This window comes from Littorina saxatilis, linkage group LG12, assembly GCF_037325665.1.
Source record: "Littorina saxatilis isolate snail1 linkage group LG12, US_GU_Lsax_2.0, whole genome shotgun sequence".
Taxonomy (NCBI): domain Eukaryota; kingdom Metazoa; phylum Mollusca; class Gastropoda; order Littorinimorpha; family Littorinidae; genus Littorina; species Littorina saxatilis.
Genome location: NC_090256.1, coordinates 42,926,455 through 42,942,416, shown reverse-complemented (window position 1 = coordinate 42,942,416; position 15,962 = coordinate 42,926,455). Strand labels below are relative to the sequence as shown.

The window sequence follows — 15,962 nt, the reverse complement described above, 5'->3', positions numbered from 1 at the left end:
TCAAATTGAGTTATGACCAAAACTGTACTTTCTGATTTGGAAACCAGATGCACGCAAGGGAGTCATTGAGTCTCACTGTGTTAGTTTCTTATCATTTTCTAATCCAAAAACTTATAGTTTCACTGTAGTTATGCCATAGTTTGATGTCACAAGTTGAAACTGAATATGTGAAGGATTGAAACCACACGGCCTATGCATGGCTGTCCGACAACGGTTTATCAAAACTCTTTTACATACATTCTTCCGACTATTTTCTCTCAGCTACTTTGGTGGCGTTATTTGTTGACGTCATGTTAGTGTTGAAAAGTTAAGGATTTTGAATACCCCATTGATATAGGCCTATGCCTTCCCTGTGCGGGTACTGACCAGCACGGATCTCACTCTGACCGTATCAGTAGCCACTCGGCCATTGGCTGATATTCGCGGCCTGTATTTCTTGAAGCTTATTTATATTTAAAGAGGGACATAGGTTATACGGTTTTGATAACTTGTTAATAAGTTATGGACGTTGAGAAAAAAAGGCCGTGTGAAAAATATGCAAACAAGAATGGTGCTCGCAACGTATTCGTTGTTCTTTTCTTGCCAAAAAGCAATTTGCTAACCCAGCATATTTACAAGATGCGCACACACACACACACACACACACACACACACACACACACACACACACACACACACACACACACACAAAGAATCATTCCCTTCACTAATACAAGAATACCAGTGATACTTGAGATCATGCAATTAGTTCAAAGCAGCAATACAACCACCCACAGTCGGTATTTTCACTTTATTGACAAAACATAAGGAAAATCGTCAATTCATGAAAAAAAAGATGCAATGTTAAACTCCTTTTATGTCTCAAAATTAGAGAGAATCACAGTATACAGGTTTTATGATTCCAAAGGCGACGTATCTAGTTAATGCATGTTAAAAACACAAGCTTATTGTTATGAAATATATTGTTATTTCTTTTTACCCATGTCTGCCTTTTCTAAACAGGTTAAAAAGAGAAATGGTATACAAAAAGTTGGCAAAGATTACCCCTCCTTCACAATAGTTCCACAATGCTGCACCAGGCATGCTGTAGAACACCTTCCATTTTAAGACGGTTTTATCTGGTACTAGTTTCAGTATAGTCAAAACTTCAAGGCAAATGAAATTCCAAGCAAAACACGCAATCATTAAATATAAATCGTAAGAAAAACCATTCAAAAACAATAATCAAACAAAACCGAAAACAAAACCTCAACGAATTCAACAAAAACTGAGTGAGTTTGTTATCATGCCGCAAGCAGCACGTTTATAGTATCACAGTAGGCCCTACAACAAGAAAATATGTGTCATGACTCTGTCAGAAAAGACAACCGGTACACTGTACACAAAACGAGGCATTCAAACTGTAGCTGACAGATACTATTTTAGAGCAAATGATAAGTATCATATGCTCAATTATCAAACTTTAAAACGATTCAGTTTCTAGCTTCTCGTTGCAAGCCAGAAGCTCACGACGATGAACTGGAAGTAAGTATGAAGTTGAGAAACGTGGGGTGTGTGGGGTGGAGGCGGGACAATAGAGTCTCAGTGTCGATCTTGCTGGTGCCTCTATGTATTCTAATTGTATCAATCCTTCTCGTGCAAGGCAGATCTGCCCATGAGTTCACAGGTGATAATAGCATCCGTCGACTTGAACAAAAATTAAAAAATATCATCAGCTGCGCTGTTTCATGTGCATAGACATTGTTTGCTGAATGGCATTCGCTTATAAATAAACTAGATGAATACCCGCTTCGCCGGGAAGAAGTAGCCTGGGACCCGGCTTTGCACGGAGGAAGGGAGACAAACGCGGCTGAAAACACTGGAGAAGATAAGGAAGAGTTACTGGGAATGGATCGAGAGAAAAACCAAAATCGGTTCAGCGCTGCGCGCTGAGAGCACGTGTTGAAATATCTCATCGATGAGGTTGTGTCCGGGGTGTAGGTGAATACGGTGTCCGAATTTGAAAAAGATCCACCGAGAACTTTGGCCGTGCATCGCGAACAGACAGACAGACAGACAGACAGACAGACAGACAGACACTAGTCGTATATATAGATGTCACTTCTAAACTTATTTCAACCAAAAGTTGGAACTCTGCACAGGAAGCGACGAGACGGTTGACTTTTCGTATATATATGTCCAAGTGGAAGGGTGCTCTGATTACATATCTGCTTTATGACTTACACGGCAAAGACGTTCCCAGTAAAAGCATCACAGTAAAGGCACAGGGAAGACCGAAATACCCTACATTTTTCAGTCTCCATCAAACCAATATCGTTCAGATCTTAAATTCATACGACTCATTCTGCGTGATAAATTGCATATATATATCACCTTCAAGAGAAACACTTTGTTAAATACATTTTCATGCAAACCACACACAACTACAGGTATTTTTGCAAATAACAACTTTCCTAAACAGCAACGTATCAACTCTTGAAGTTTAACCGCAATACAACCATGGCTTCCCGGCTCGTAACACACTAACAACCTGACTTGAAACCAATTCCACGCAAAATGACGATATTGAGAACTCTCTAAACACGTTTGAAAGAAATAAAACCCAACCACACAACAACAACAACAACAAAGTCACAGCGATTATGATGCTTTAAAGATACTTTCCTTCCCTTGAAAGCCATGGTTGAAACCACCACAGATCTGTCCAGGCTTTTCGTGTGTTAAGGGCATCATTCCACTTGGACACTTACCAAAACTTTAAAGCCTAAATCTGCTGAACTAATTGAGCAAAAAATCCCCGCTCTTCACAAAACTGAAAAGGCACCCGCGCTATGGATCGCTGGTAGTGGTATAATATATATATGTTCAAGTAAAAGGATACTCTTATGTCGCCGGTGAAAGCCTGGATAGATTTGTGGCGGTGAACAGGCTATTTCCATCACCTTACTGTAGAATAGTACCAATGTACGTTATTTAAAAAAGAACCCCAAAAACAAACAAAACAAAAACAGCCAACAACAACCGAAGATAGTCTTCCAAATAAAAGTACAAAGATTAAAAAAACACATCAAACAACAACCCAAATATAGTCTTCCAAATAAAACCAATCAGCAAGAACCATTGAAGTAAACAGCAAATCACAACTGACGATGAAATTCGCGACATACTACCTACTGTACACTCAAATTATGTTCAGTTATAATGGCTATCACAGGCAGTTTGAAAGGTGGTTAACAGCAAAACATTAGAATACCATGGAATTCACCCCAACCCTGTTCCTCTTGCTCTCTGCTTCTGTCACTAATGCATAATACTGTATCGATACAAGCTTTACTTTTGTCAGCAATGTTCCTTGTCGCTTTGATTTGATCAAGCTGTTGTGCTGACAATATAAATAGTTACTGGTCACCCTTTACTTGAACTGCGTGCGCAAGCTGACCAGACAGTCTCATCACTGGAAAACGGTTCTTGTGTAACCGACACCAACTTCGCTGGTGCCTCCGGTTTTGAAGATGTACACGTCAGTTACTCCGAGTGAACACATACCGTGATGAAGAACTCGATCTCAATTTATGAGAATAACAAAGACAAACAAATTATATGACGCTCAAACTACGTCAGGAGACTGGAAGACCGACACAATAATATCAGTCGTAGAAGACTCACTTCAGCTTAGTGCATCATCAGGTGATTCGCTAAAGTTGAGGAAACGCGATGACTGGAGACAAGATCAGCAGAAGACTGCCCCTCAGCTTGGGAGGATTGAGGACACAAGCTAAAGTCCTGGAGATTGGCTGAAGCAAAGGGTTCCCAGCACCCGCAGACCTTTTGAAGATGCCTCAGGCAGACTGACCATAGCAGACGTAGACCGGAGACTGAATACAGCACGGATAGTTCTGGCGCTAGAGTGACACCCCCACCGGAGCACTTCGCCTTCTAGCCGGAGGGACACGCGAAGCAATGGCAGCGGCGCGCGCGGCGGATGACGCGGTGTAGGTGACGCTGTTGACGCGACGCACGAAGTTGTCGGACTGACGCAAACACTGCTGTGGCGTGATGGAGCGACGGGGCTGAAGGTGGGCCACCTTCATGCGACCTTGCTCGTTGACCTCCACCTCCAGCTTGCCGTTGGAGATGATGACGCGACGATCCGCGGCGAAGAAGCAGTGAGGTCCGCGGGATACCCTGGAAGACCAGTCTCGCTCGATCTCGATGTCGATGAAGCGGTTCCCCAAACGCGTCATACCGAATGACGGTGATAGTCGGATAAACTTAGCCCCTGTGACCACCGTGACATCTCCATTGCCGGTCTGCGTTACCTTGACGCCGTTGATGCGAACGATGACGCCACCTTTGGGCAGGTTGGCGTACTCTGCTTTGGAGGCCACCTCCAGGCACTGAGGAACGAGACTTTCACCGTAGCCTTCTGACGAGAAGAGAAGATTGACAGACTGGTCTTTGCAAATATCCGAGAATTTCACCTGGGTGGCGGGCTGGATGTCGCAGGAGTCGAAGCGATACCGGTTGTGGCCGACGGCAAAGGCGACGTCATCGTGGCCCATGTGAACGCGCACGGCGTCGCTGGCGATGTCGGTGGTGGTGCCTTGCTGGATGACCTTGAGGGCGGGGTGGTAGAGGCAGGCGGAGGTGCCGCGACTGTCAGTTGCCACGGCCATCATGTGCTGATGACTTACCACGCGGATGGTGCGGTCCACCGTCATCTCCACAGACATGTCGTGACGCAGCAGCACGGAAATCAGCCCCGCGTTGGACACGTAGATGGACGGGTAGACAAACGGGTACATGTCTGACTGCTGCTGGAAACCCGCTTCGCCCCCACCCTGGCTGTGTCCGGTCGTCTCTCCTGGCTGCACACCGTCCGACATCTGCTCCTTGCCCGTCAGGTAATTCGCCGAAAAGCCGTTGGGGATTTGAACCTGGCACCCTCCCTCTCGCTGATAGCCCGGAAAAGGAGCAGCAGCATTCTGTGGGCCGCTGACGTATGTGACTGTTGTACCGTTGACGTTGTATACGGGAATTTGCTGCGAGAAAGTAGGGGCAGTACTGGAGTCGTAAGCAGACGTGTTTTGTATATGCGCGTCGCTGAGTTCTTGGGCTTGGGAATAGCCGTCGTGTGCTATCTCTTGGCCCTGGTGATGAGCGTAGTACGAAGATTGAAGAAACATCATGCTTGGTGATTGCGGTGATTGCGCTTGGCTCCCCGAGCCTCTGCTGCTATCGTTGCCGTCGCCTTTTTCTCTCTTCGCGATAGGGCTCGTGTCGTCAATGGAAGAAGACATCCCTCCTTTGGAAGACGAAATGCTGGAGCGAGATTCGTTGTTGACTGACAGCGGAGTCGACGAACAACGACAAATAACTTCAAATTCATCATCGCTGGCTGTATCCACGCCGCTTTTTCCGTCGTTGAAATGGGTTTCTTCATCAATCAGTTCGTCCATGGTGGATTCTTCGACCGATGTGTCTTCCGTGGAGACTGTTACTGATTGTGTCGATTCTTCGTCGTTTTCGTTCTCCGAGGGAGCTGTTATAACTATGGACGGAATCTGATACATTTTACCTTTATCAGACAAGGGCCCATCCGATGTTTCGGCAGGTTTGATCTCAGTGAGGCCGTTTCCAGCTGGCGATAACAGTTCAACACAAGCTGAAGCAGCACAGGCTTCACTGCGGTTTGTGTTCTGATTATCTTGTTCATGGTCTGAACGTTCATCCATCGAAGAGGCTTCCATGGTTTTAGTTTCAATCGTGTATCTGCCAGACAGACGAGAAAACCAACACGCCGTTAAGCTTACCCCTACACGGAAAACAGCCCTGCTTCTTTTGTGCACAATGCTACTGACGTCACAATAATCAATGAGACGTAATCCATCAGACTGAGATTTCGTATTTTGCATCTGACGTCACAAGATTATTGTGCAGTGTTCTCTCGCACTCTCTCTCTCTCTTTCCCTCTCACTCAGTCTCTCACTCTTTCTCTCTTAGTTTATTCTGGTAGCAGTCTCTGGGACACTCTTCCGACAATCCTGCGGCAAACTACCAGCACAAACGTTTTTAAGACCAGATATATACATCTTATCTCATGAAGTGAAAAAAAAATTGTCGCTAGAAATTTTGTTAAAACCAACAACCGGTGCTTTTCCTCTTATTTTTCCTTCTTTTTTTAAATTTTTTTTATATTTTTTTTTTAATTTTTTTATCTCGAATGCAATGTGTGTCAATGGGCATGGTGTTTACAGATTTGTTGCGTCAGTGCAATCTACTCTATAATACTTTACTCACGTCAAATGAACTCACATTTTTCATTTATATGCAATGTATTGTATGTACCTTTATAATAAACTAGATGAATACCCGCTTCGCCGGGAAGAAGTAGAGCCGAATACACGGCTTCGCCGGGTACCCGGCTTCGCCGTGTGAGTGGCGCACCGTACGCGACTGACGCCACACGAAGGAAGGGAGATAAACGCGCAAAACACTGGAGAAGATAAGGAGCGTTGTGGACAGTGACCTTCTAAAAATAGTAACGGGAATATGGATTGAGCGTTGTGGACAGTGACCTTCTAATAATAGTAACGGGAATATGGATTGACGCCACACGAAGCGGGAAGGGAGATAAACGCAAAACACTGGAGAAGATAAGGAAGAGTTACTGGGAATGGATGAACAGAAAAACCAAAATCGGTTCAGCGCTGCGCGCTGAGAGCACGTGTTGAAAATTTTCATCGACCAGATTGTGTCCGGGGTGTAGGCTACCTGAATATGCCCACCAAATTTGAAGCAGATCCACCGAGAACTTTGGCCGTGCATCGCGAACACACACACACACACACACACACACACACACAGACAGACAGACACAAGTCGTATATATATATATAGATTATGTTCTTACTTCAGTTTATTCATAAACATGTAGCAGTTGTTTCCTTTACTTGTTTATTATTTAGCTATTTTAGACTAGTCCCTCTTTAGCGGGGCGAGGGCCAGATGTAAAAAAGCAGATAACTGCTTACTCTATTACCCTCGTTAAATAAAGAATTGTTCTCTGTCTCTGTCTCTGTCTCTCTCTGTCTCTCTCTCTCTATCTCTCCGAGCTATCTCTCCGAGTCTCTCTCTCTCTCTCTCTCTCTCTCTCTCTCTCTCTCTCTCTCTCTCTCTCTCTCTCTCTCTCTCGGCTCGCCCACGAATACATTTATCATCAGGACGGTGTTAAACTGAAACGAGACACTAGAGCACCACCGACACTTAAAACTTGACAGAACTTAACTATTATTGAGGTTCAAAATCACAAATCATTAGGTGTAATGGACTGGTCATGTTTTAGAACTACGCAAGACCTGAGACTGTTTTAAAAAAGATCTTTTATTTTACTACCAAGAATTACTACAGGGCTTTTCACGTGCATTTTGAAAGTAGGAAATTGTTTTTCACGCGCACATTCAAATACGAATTGATTGTTCATCCAAACTGTGGGACACAGTAGGTGCTAATACAATGAAGCCATGATGTTACTCGAAGTGATTATGCCAAGGCATGCAACATTTCTAGCAAAAGAAAAATATAATTGCCGCTCAGTAAAACTGGTGACAAAATTAAAGATTACTTTTCAATAAAGCATTAGCAGATATAAGCAGTAGCCTTGTTGTTGTTTTCATATGTATAAACTGAGACGTATGTAAATTTCATGAAATTGTAAGCAGTAGCCTAATCAAAGATTGTTTTAATCTCTTTGTGTTTTTTTCTTCTTCTTAAATGCAGCAAGTTATCAGTCGTAGACAACTCATATTAGCTTTCTTAAATATCTATATATTTGAACAGAGCAGATACAATTTATATACTGCCTTCATATCCACACAGTTGATATTGCCCCCTCCTTTCCCGCTGACATTCGTTATATAATAAACCAAAATCAAATCTTTATTCGAAATCCGAAAAGTTGACTATTTTCACACTATCAGTTTCAACTGGCGACGGATAATCTGGTGCTTTATGCGAATGCTGTAATCCATGTTTGGTGGCTTACAAAAACACGAAAATATCCAGATGCAAAAAACTAAAAGCGACAGAATAATCGACAACACGATTGTTACCGCTAAACGGGTGAAGTGAAATAATGACGTTTGTTTTCACCATTTTGCTTTCAAGGGCCTTATCCACAAGGGACACAAACACGTAAAAGCATGGAAAACCCTATTAGAGTTACTTCCCCTACCATTGCAAAAGGAAAAGGAGCAATGCAAAACACAATTTCAAACGGCGATCCACAATAATCAACCATGCAGGAGAGCGATGCCCAAGACAATACGTCAACTGGCACAGTGAGGAAGAGGAAAACCCCCAGAAGCAGTTCGCCTGCCCGTACAACGAGTGCAAGCAAAAGACAGACTGGAGACCAGAATCGGAAAGGGACCGCAGCAGACGACCACTCACAAACAGCCACGCATTTTGATTTTAACTTCGATAAAGTGGAACAGCCAGTGGAACCGGCCACGGAATGCAGTCAAATGGAGAGCGGGACTTTTTGGTTGACACGCATCGTTCTTTTGCGATATCTCGGATTCATATATTGTGAGTTGTGAAGCCGGCCAGGAAAGAACCTATAATGGGGAAAAAGGGGCACACGCCCGGTGTGACACGAAATTTTTACTCCACGAAAAATGTACTCCGGAGTAAAACTTTCGTACGAAATGAACTCCCCAAGGCACGAAAAAATTACTCCCTCCACGAAATTTTTACTCCCCGTTTTGTTTTACTTCCAGTAAAAATTTTGTACACGAAAATGGGATGCGGGCGAATGGATAATGCCCCGCCACAATCCCTCCACCCCTTCCACCACCAAGACTAACAGGGGACAAGGGAGTAAAAATTTCGTACACCTGGCATGGGAAGTTAAATTGCTCGTGAAGTAATTTATTCGTTATTTATTCCTCAGGGGAGTAACATTTTTGTACGAAATGTTTACTCGGGTTTCACTTGTCGTGGGGAGTAATTTTCTCGTGTAATGAGCCTGAGGGAGTGCTTTTTTTGTAAAGGGAGTAACATTTTTGTACAACATTTTTTACTCTGGAGTAAAAATCTTGTGGGAGTAATTTTCTCGTGTTACACCGTAATAAATATAATACAGATCTCTCTCCCTCAACCACACCCCCCCCCCCCCCCCCCTCATCCCCTCTCTCTTTCTCTCCAACTGAACACACTCACACACACTTGTAAACACCAACTGGCTTTACAAACCACTACGTAGTGGTGCATGCGACTTCTAATTTTATCAGTGAACTGATCTAATGTCAGTTTTACCTGACAATGTTGACTGGTGGTGCTAATATAAGTAATAACATATGATTATGATGCTCACAGGAAGAGCTAGATCCCACCTAAACACAGATCAACCAACCGATATGGTATGGAACTGTCATGCTGCAGTGTACACAAATGTTCAGGATGTCTTCCGAGTTAGCCTGTACATGTGACGCTTATGTACTTTAAAGAAGAGTGAACATTTTTAGATTTATTCAGCATGACAGTGAACCTCCAACCAGACAAAAGCTGGAAATAAACATGTACTGTATGTATTACTTATTACTTAATGGACACATTTCAGGTAACATTTCTGAATGCTACGGTCATCTGGACCTAATTTTTACAGTCCCAATCAATATGTTAGGTCTTACACTACAGTAACAGTATTCTTCCAAATTGCAATTGTAGCACTCTGACTCATTATTAAAAAAAATGACCCCTATAATTCTTATCATACGACATACCATATAAAACCGCTTTTCAGCTAAATTAATCCTTTAACTCATTGTCTCCCAGGCAGGGATGTCGTTAGGCGTCGGACATCGGACATAGACCGATTAAAAGGCTCAAATGTCCGATTCACATAGCCGCATGGCGGTCAGATGTGCTATCGTTTTCAACTGAGTGCGGTCCATGTCCGATAAGAACTCCATTCCTTCGGACAGCGCGTTATTTGACAATTTTCCTTTCATGATAAAATTTTCAAAAAGCGACTGAGCGCTCTCGCGTACAGGTGCACTGAAGTTGTGCAGTGCAGATCTTGCGTTTTCTGAACCGTTTGCGGTATGAGCCGTTTGCGTACACCCGTCTACAGCACACTAAACGTTAGGAGTACGGGAGACAACTCTAACTGACCAAGGCTCGTGTCTGCTCTTAACTTGCTTTAGGTTAGAGATGAAGCGCACAGCACTGAAATATGCCACCAAAAAAACCCTAAAGCCTGCCTAAGAAAGCAAAAGCTGAACACGTTTGGCTTTTCAACAGCATCGGGTGCTACATTAGGGCCAAGAACATGGGAAAACACGGCTAGCATCATTCTGGAAAATGACAGTGGGGCCAATGGCAGTTTCGCCACTGAAACCTCCACAATCACGGAAAGTAAAGTTTCGTCACTTGTGGATGGTGCCAGTACAGCAGGAAATTCACACAAACGGTCTTTTAATAAGGTTAACTATTCATGGCTGACCCTGTTTAGTACTAGTTGGGTAATCTTGAACTTTAGTGTGTTAAATTCATAGCTTAGAATTCAGAGGCATAAACTTTTTGGCGTCATTTTCGTCGATCAAACAACCAAATTAATTAATTATGCTTAAGTTTGGAGCTCAATCCGTCAATTAATTTCCCTGCAAATGTTCTTTGGCTTGTTTACAGGGACATGTATCAAAAATAAGTAAAGAATGCCACTGAATTCTGAGCTATGAATTTAACACACCAAAGTTCAAGATTACCCTAGTTGATTAGAATTTGACAGCAAAGAGACCATCTATATGCAAACTGGTTTGTCGAATCTGTCAAGAAAAAGCTCTGTCAGGAAATCATGCAGTGTGTGTGCCAATCAAAGTAAAACTAGTTTTTGGTTGCTTTTTAGTTTGTTTGTTTCTTTTTTGTGTGTGTCCTGTTTAAAACAAAAGTAATAAAATAATATACAGACACAATGTTGGTGCATCTATATATATATACGACTAGTGTCTGTGTGTCTGTGTGTCTGTGTGTCTGTGTATCTGTCTGTCTGTGTATCTGTCTGTGTATCTGTCTGTGCGCGATGCACGGCCAAAGTTCTCGATGGATCTGCTTCAAATTTGGTGGGCATATTCAGGTAGACCCGGGACACGACACAACCTGGTCGATATTTCAACACGTGCTCTCAGCGCGCAGCGCGGAACCGATTTTGGTTCCACCTCAGCTATTTTGGTTCCACCTCAGCTACCCGGGCCCCCATACCGACACACCATAGCCGCTACACCACATCACAACGCCAAAGTTCTCGGTGGATCTTTTTCAAATTTGGACACCGTATTCAGCTACACCCCGGACACAATATCTTCGATGAGATATTTCAACATGTGCTCTCAGCGCGCAGCGCTGAACTCATTTTCGTTTTTGTGTTCATTTCACCATTATAAGTAACTCTTCCTTATCTTCTCCAGTGTTTGGCGTTTATCTCCCTTCCTTCGTGTGGCTTTCCCGTTCAGTTGTAAGTTACTACACTGCGCTGTCCACTGCGCTGAGCGTCTTCGGATATATTCCCGGCGTTCTGTTACTGTTACTATTTTTAGAAGGTCAACGCAGTGTACAGAACGTAAATTGGACCCGTAAATTATCCTCACTGTAAAAGTGCAAAGGTCGAATCAATTTATAGCCACGCGAAAAATACACTGTCATCTATCTCTCTATAGATACGGCTTCTCTGTGTTTTTGTGTGTGTGTGTGTGAGTGTGTGTGTCTCTATGTAAGCAACACCTGTGCATTGTTCAGTTCTGTTTGTGATGTGGTCTGGCGGCTTTTATGTAATTTTATGTACTGGCCTTCCTTTGAGAAGCCATAACTTGCTCAGTCCTGTTTGAGTGGAGTTCGCCTCCAAAGGTGATTAACACGGTTACATTCGTCGACAAGGATGGGACTCGATATGGTCAGGAATGGCATTATGGCCACTGAATCATTTTCGTGCTGTTCCCATTCCACGAATCTGGGAGGGACCTAAGCTTGGCGGGTCCATTGTTCGGACCCGGCGAAGCCGGCGTACGGCTCTAAGTACTTCTTCCCGGCGAAGCCGGCTACCCGGCGAAGCGGGTATTCATTCTAGTATACTGATATGTGTGTGAGCACATGATTTTGTGTTTTGCACAAAATTATAATGTCCTATTAAAATGTCTGAAAGCAGTCAAATGTCCTATTGAAGCCGAAGAGCTCGGAACATTTGTCCTATAGGTATGAATTTGTGGCAACATCCCTGCCCAGGTACGGATATATCCGTACCCACTCATATGGCTCTATCTGACCAGGTACGGATATATCCGCTCAGACTGTTAGCTTCAGTCGCTCCCTGTAACGTCCGCCTAACGCCTGCATTCCAGCGTGTTGATACACAGTTACTAAACAGTCACTACAATTCTGAGTGACCTGCTGCAGCACAGCTGGTCTCAGCTAAAAAAAAACTTGGTCAACATAGGTGAGGTAGAAAGTGTTAAAGCCTGCTCATTTCACTTTTTCCCCCAGCACAAATGTTCATGCTATAGCTTCTGTGATCAGCGTCCAGGTTTATGCTTACATTATAGTTTGGTGTTCATTCACTTTATAGTTTGGTGTTCAATCAGTATTAGGCCCCCCCAAAAGAATATGATTGATTTGCAAAGACAATTAAGGGCAAAACAATAAGGTTCCGTATTTATAGTTTGGTTCCTTTTTCTTCATGTTTTTGTTGTTGAAAAATGAATTTTGTTTTAATTTACTCATGCGTATGTGCCTTTTTATTGGCAGAAAATTGAGAATTTAGTAACTTTTCTGGCTAAATCTGCAAAATGGAATTTTGCCTTTCTGAATAAAAATATTTGTTGAAGGGTAAAAAAAAAGGTTCCAGGGTCAGGAGGCAAAACAAAAGATGTCGGGGAATAAGATAAGATAAGCACCATCAAGATAAGATAAGAAAACTTTAATGTCTATTTTCATTTTACACAAACATGGAATCGGAAACAAGGACCTTTTTTTTTGTGCCTTATACTTTCATTTTAGTTTGGTGTTCATTCAATTGAATCCTCATTTTCTTGTACAGTGGTGGCCTTTCTTGTTGCCTACAACCAAAACAAGCAGCTGATTGGTCCAAACGGCCTCCTGCCAGCCAATCTGTTCCTGCGAGATGTCAAAGAACGTACAGGTGGGAAAGTGACGTCGCAGACCGTCAGCTATGTTCCCAGTGTCCTGTGGCTGTTTGACTATCAGCACAACCTGGCCGCCTTACTGGACAGGGTAGCGCTCATGGGCATGGGACTGGCCGGGTTTGTCATGGTGTACGGAGCCGCCAACTGGTTCATCATGCTGACACTGTGGTCACTCTATCACTCACTGGTCAACGTGGGTCAGACATGGTCAGTGTGTGTGTGCGTGTACCTCCCTGTGTGTTTACCTCTGTGTATGTGTGTGTGTATGTGTGTTGGTTCATATTCTTGCTTTCGGTAAGGCACATGTATATCCTCCTATACATGTGTGCCTTGAGTCGCATTGTGGTGAGATATGTGCGCGTTATAAATTCTTGTATTATTATACACATTATCTTTGGAGCGCTCATTTCAACGTAATGCTGACTTCGGAAGTTCTCTGAACCCTTCACAAAAACATTACGGTCATATTAGATGAACTTGGTAAATTTGTGTCAGTGCAAATCTGGCAGTATATTTTTTAAAAACAGTCCTGACAAAATGCATCGTAATGGATATGTATAGTGCAGGTATCGTTCTTTTCAAGTTAAGTCATTGTCTCCCAGGTACGGATCCGTACTCACTCATATGGCTCTATCTGTGCAGGTATGAATATATCCGCTCAGACTGTTAGCTTCAGTCGCTTCCTGTAACGTCAATCTAACACCTGCATTCCAGCGTGTTGATACACAGTTTCTACACTGTTACTACAATTCTGAGTGACCTGCCGCAGCACAGTTGGTCTCGGCTAAAAAAATCCGTGGTCAACATAGGTGGGGTAGAAAGTGTTAAGTGAGTCGGGGGCCCCCCTCCATGAATTTGTTGTACGTTTGTTTTGGCTTCTAGTAGTTTTGTTTAGGGACGCACAGTTTGGGGAGCCCTCGATGTCTCCTAAACTAGCAATTGATTGTCTATTAGATTAGGGCTGATAATGATTGTAGGGACTACATATGAAGGGAGGTGGAGGGGCGGTATGAAAATGTTGATTATGACTTTAAATTTATATACTTTGCAATATTAACCATTGTCTGTTTCTGTCTTTTTCAGGTATGGATTTGGTAAGAACCAAGAGGAGAAAACTGCGTTTGTGAATTAAAGAAATTTGTGTCAAGGTCGCTTTAAACGCAAGGCTCATGGCTTCCGCACGTTTTCGTATTATGGACCTCAGTTATGGAATTCACTCCCCTTTCAATTACGTCACTCTCCATCCATTTCATCTTTTAAGTCCAATTTGAAAACTCACTTGTTCCAACAACACTACGGATAGTTCCTTAGTATAGAGTCTGGGGATGTGAGATGTGCATGATGTGTTGTTTGAATCTGACAGTGATTGTATGATTTTTGTATACATGTATTGTTGTCCCGCGCTTTGAACTTTTGATAAGGCGCTTTATAAATGCCCGTTATTATTATTTATTATTATTATTAATAATGACTTCTGTTTTTGCATAATTTAAATCATACGTAAGAATTTTCCAGACCTGCTTACCCTTACGATTTTGGCGTAATTTATTACGATTTTCTGCAAAAAATACGCCATTCCGCTATCCGTGTCAAGACTACGATTTTCATAAATAAAAAAAATGTAAAAAAAAATAAAAAAAAAATTAATTTTTTTAATTTTTTTTTTTATCAATTCACATGTTTGGCATTGGTTTATTTTCAATGGCAAAATGGGGTGAAAAAGCACAGGACTGATCAGAGATCATGTCTGTCTGATGAAACCCTGGAGAGCCTTATTCTAGTGGTGAAGTCTCGTCCTCGCTCATTCGGCAAGCGCAAGTACAGTAGAGAAGCGCTTGACACACTGAAAAAGGCCTACTACGAGAAAAAGAATCAGTGATGCATGTGCTTTTGATGTGATCTTCTTTGAAATTATGATGACTACAAAAACTGATGTTTCGTTTGTGAATGATGGATATATGTGCAGGGGCGGATCTGGGGGGGGGGGGGGGGGGGGGGGGGGGGGGTGCAATTCCACCCCCCCCCAGCGGGACAAAAAAAGAAGAAAAAAAAAAAAAGAAGAAAAATGTATCACCTGAAAATAGCACTTTACACGCTCACATTGCACCAGATTGCACAATTTTGCTTCCTTTTTAAAAAAAAATTCCGGGGGGGCATGCCCCCGGACCCCCCTAGCATGCTCGGCGCTTCGCGCCATCGGTTCGGCGCTTTGCGCCTTCGCTGATAAGATAAAAAAAAAAAAAAAAAGAACTTTGCACCCCCCCTTTCAAAACCCAGATCCGCCCCTGTATGTGCATGATTGCGTTTCGCAGACACAGTTGTCATATGCGTTGTAATTGGCGACGAATGCTGGATGATTACTATTTTTGTGCCAGGATTACTATTTTTGGGGCTGAGCATTACTCCAAAACACTTATGGGGGTAAACAGGTCTGATTTTCAGTAAAGTGCTAATTAAGACAGAAATTTGCGGATTGGCTGCAGAAAATAATTGACTGCAGTTAATTCTGTAATGTAATCACCTTTAGATGTACATTAGTAAGTATATATAAATAAAAAGAAAAACAAGAGAAGCAAAAAGGAGCCTTTGGGTTACATCTGTTGTATTATACTGTCTTGAGATAATTGACTGTTTTCAACTGATTATTTAAAGTGAAGTCTGGGTGACATCTGTTGTATTATACTGTCTTGAGATAATTCACTGTTTTCAACTGATTCTTTAAAGTGAAGTTTGGGTTACATCTCTTGTATTATACTGTCTTGAGAT

At 42.7% G+C, this 15,962-nt stretch overlaps 2 protein-coding genes across 2 annotated transcripts in view; one reads left to right on the top strand and one right to left on the bottom strand.

Annotated features, from left to right (window-relative positions):
- Positions 1-771: 771 nt before the first annotated feature.
- LOC138981996 (uncharacterized) lies at positions 772-6,138 on the bottom strand. The gene has a single exon (XM_070355196.1). It carries the CDS (start codon positions 5,913-5,915, stop codon positions 3,903-3,905), a length of 2,013 nt encoding a protein of 670 aa, XP_070211297.1. The 5' UTR covers positions 5,916-6,138; the 3' UTR covers positions 772-3,902.
- A 2,097-nt stretch (positions 6,139-8,235) lies between these two features.
- LOC138981995 (lipase maturation factor 1-like) overlaps positions 8,236-15,962 on the top strand; it is an 18,510-nt gene continuing 10,783 nt past the window's right edge. Inside the window, exons 1-3 of the mRNA XM_070355195.1 lie at positions 8,236-8,589; positions 13,091-13,403; positions 14,280-14,290. Of these exons, the coding sequence (XP_070211296.1) occupies positions 8,298-8,589; positions 13,091-13,403; positions 14,280-14,290 (616 nt within the window). The 5' untranslated portion in view covers positions 8,236-8,297. The remainder of the gene's footprint in view (positions 8,590-13,090; positions 13,404-14,279; positions 14,291-15,962) is intronic.

Excerpts from the sequence above, each read along its gene's own strand:
- LOC138981996 (XM_070355196.1), bottom strand. The coding sequence starts at position 5,915 with ATGCAAAATACGAAATCTCAGTCTGATGGATTACGTCTCATTGATTAT.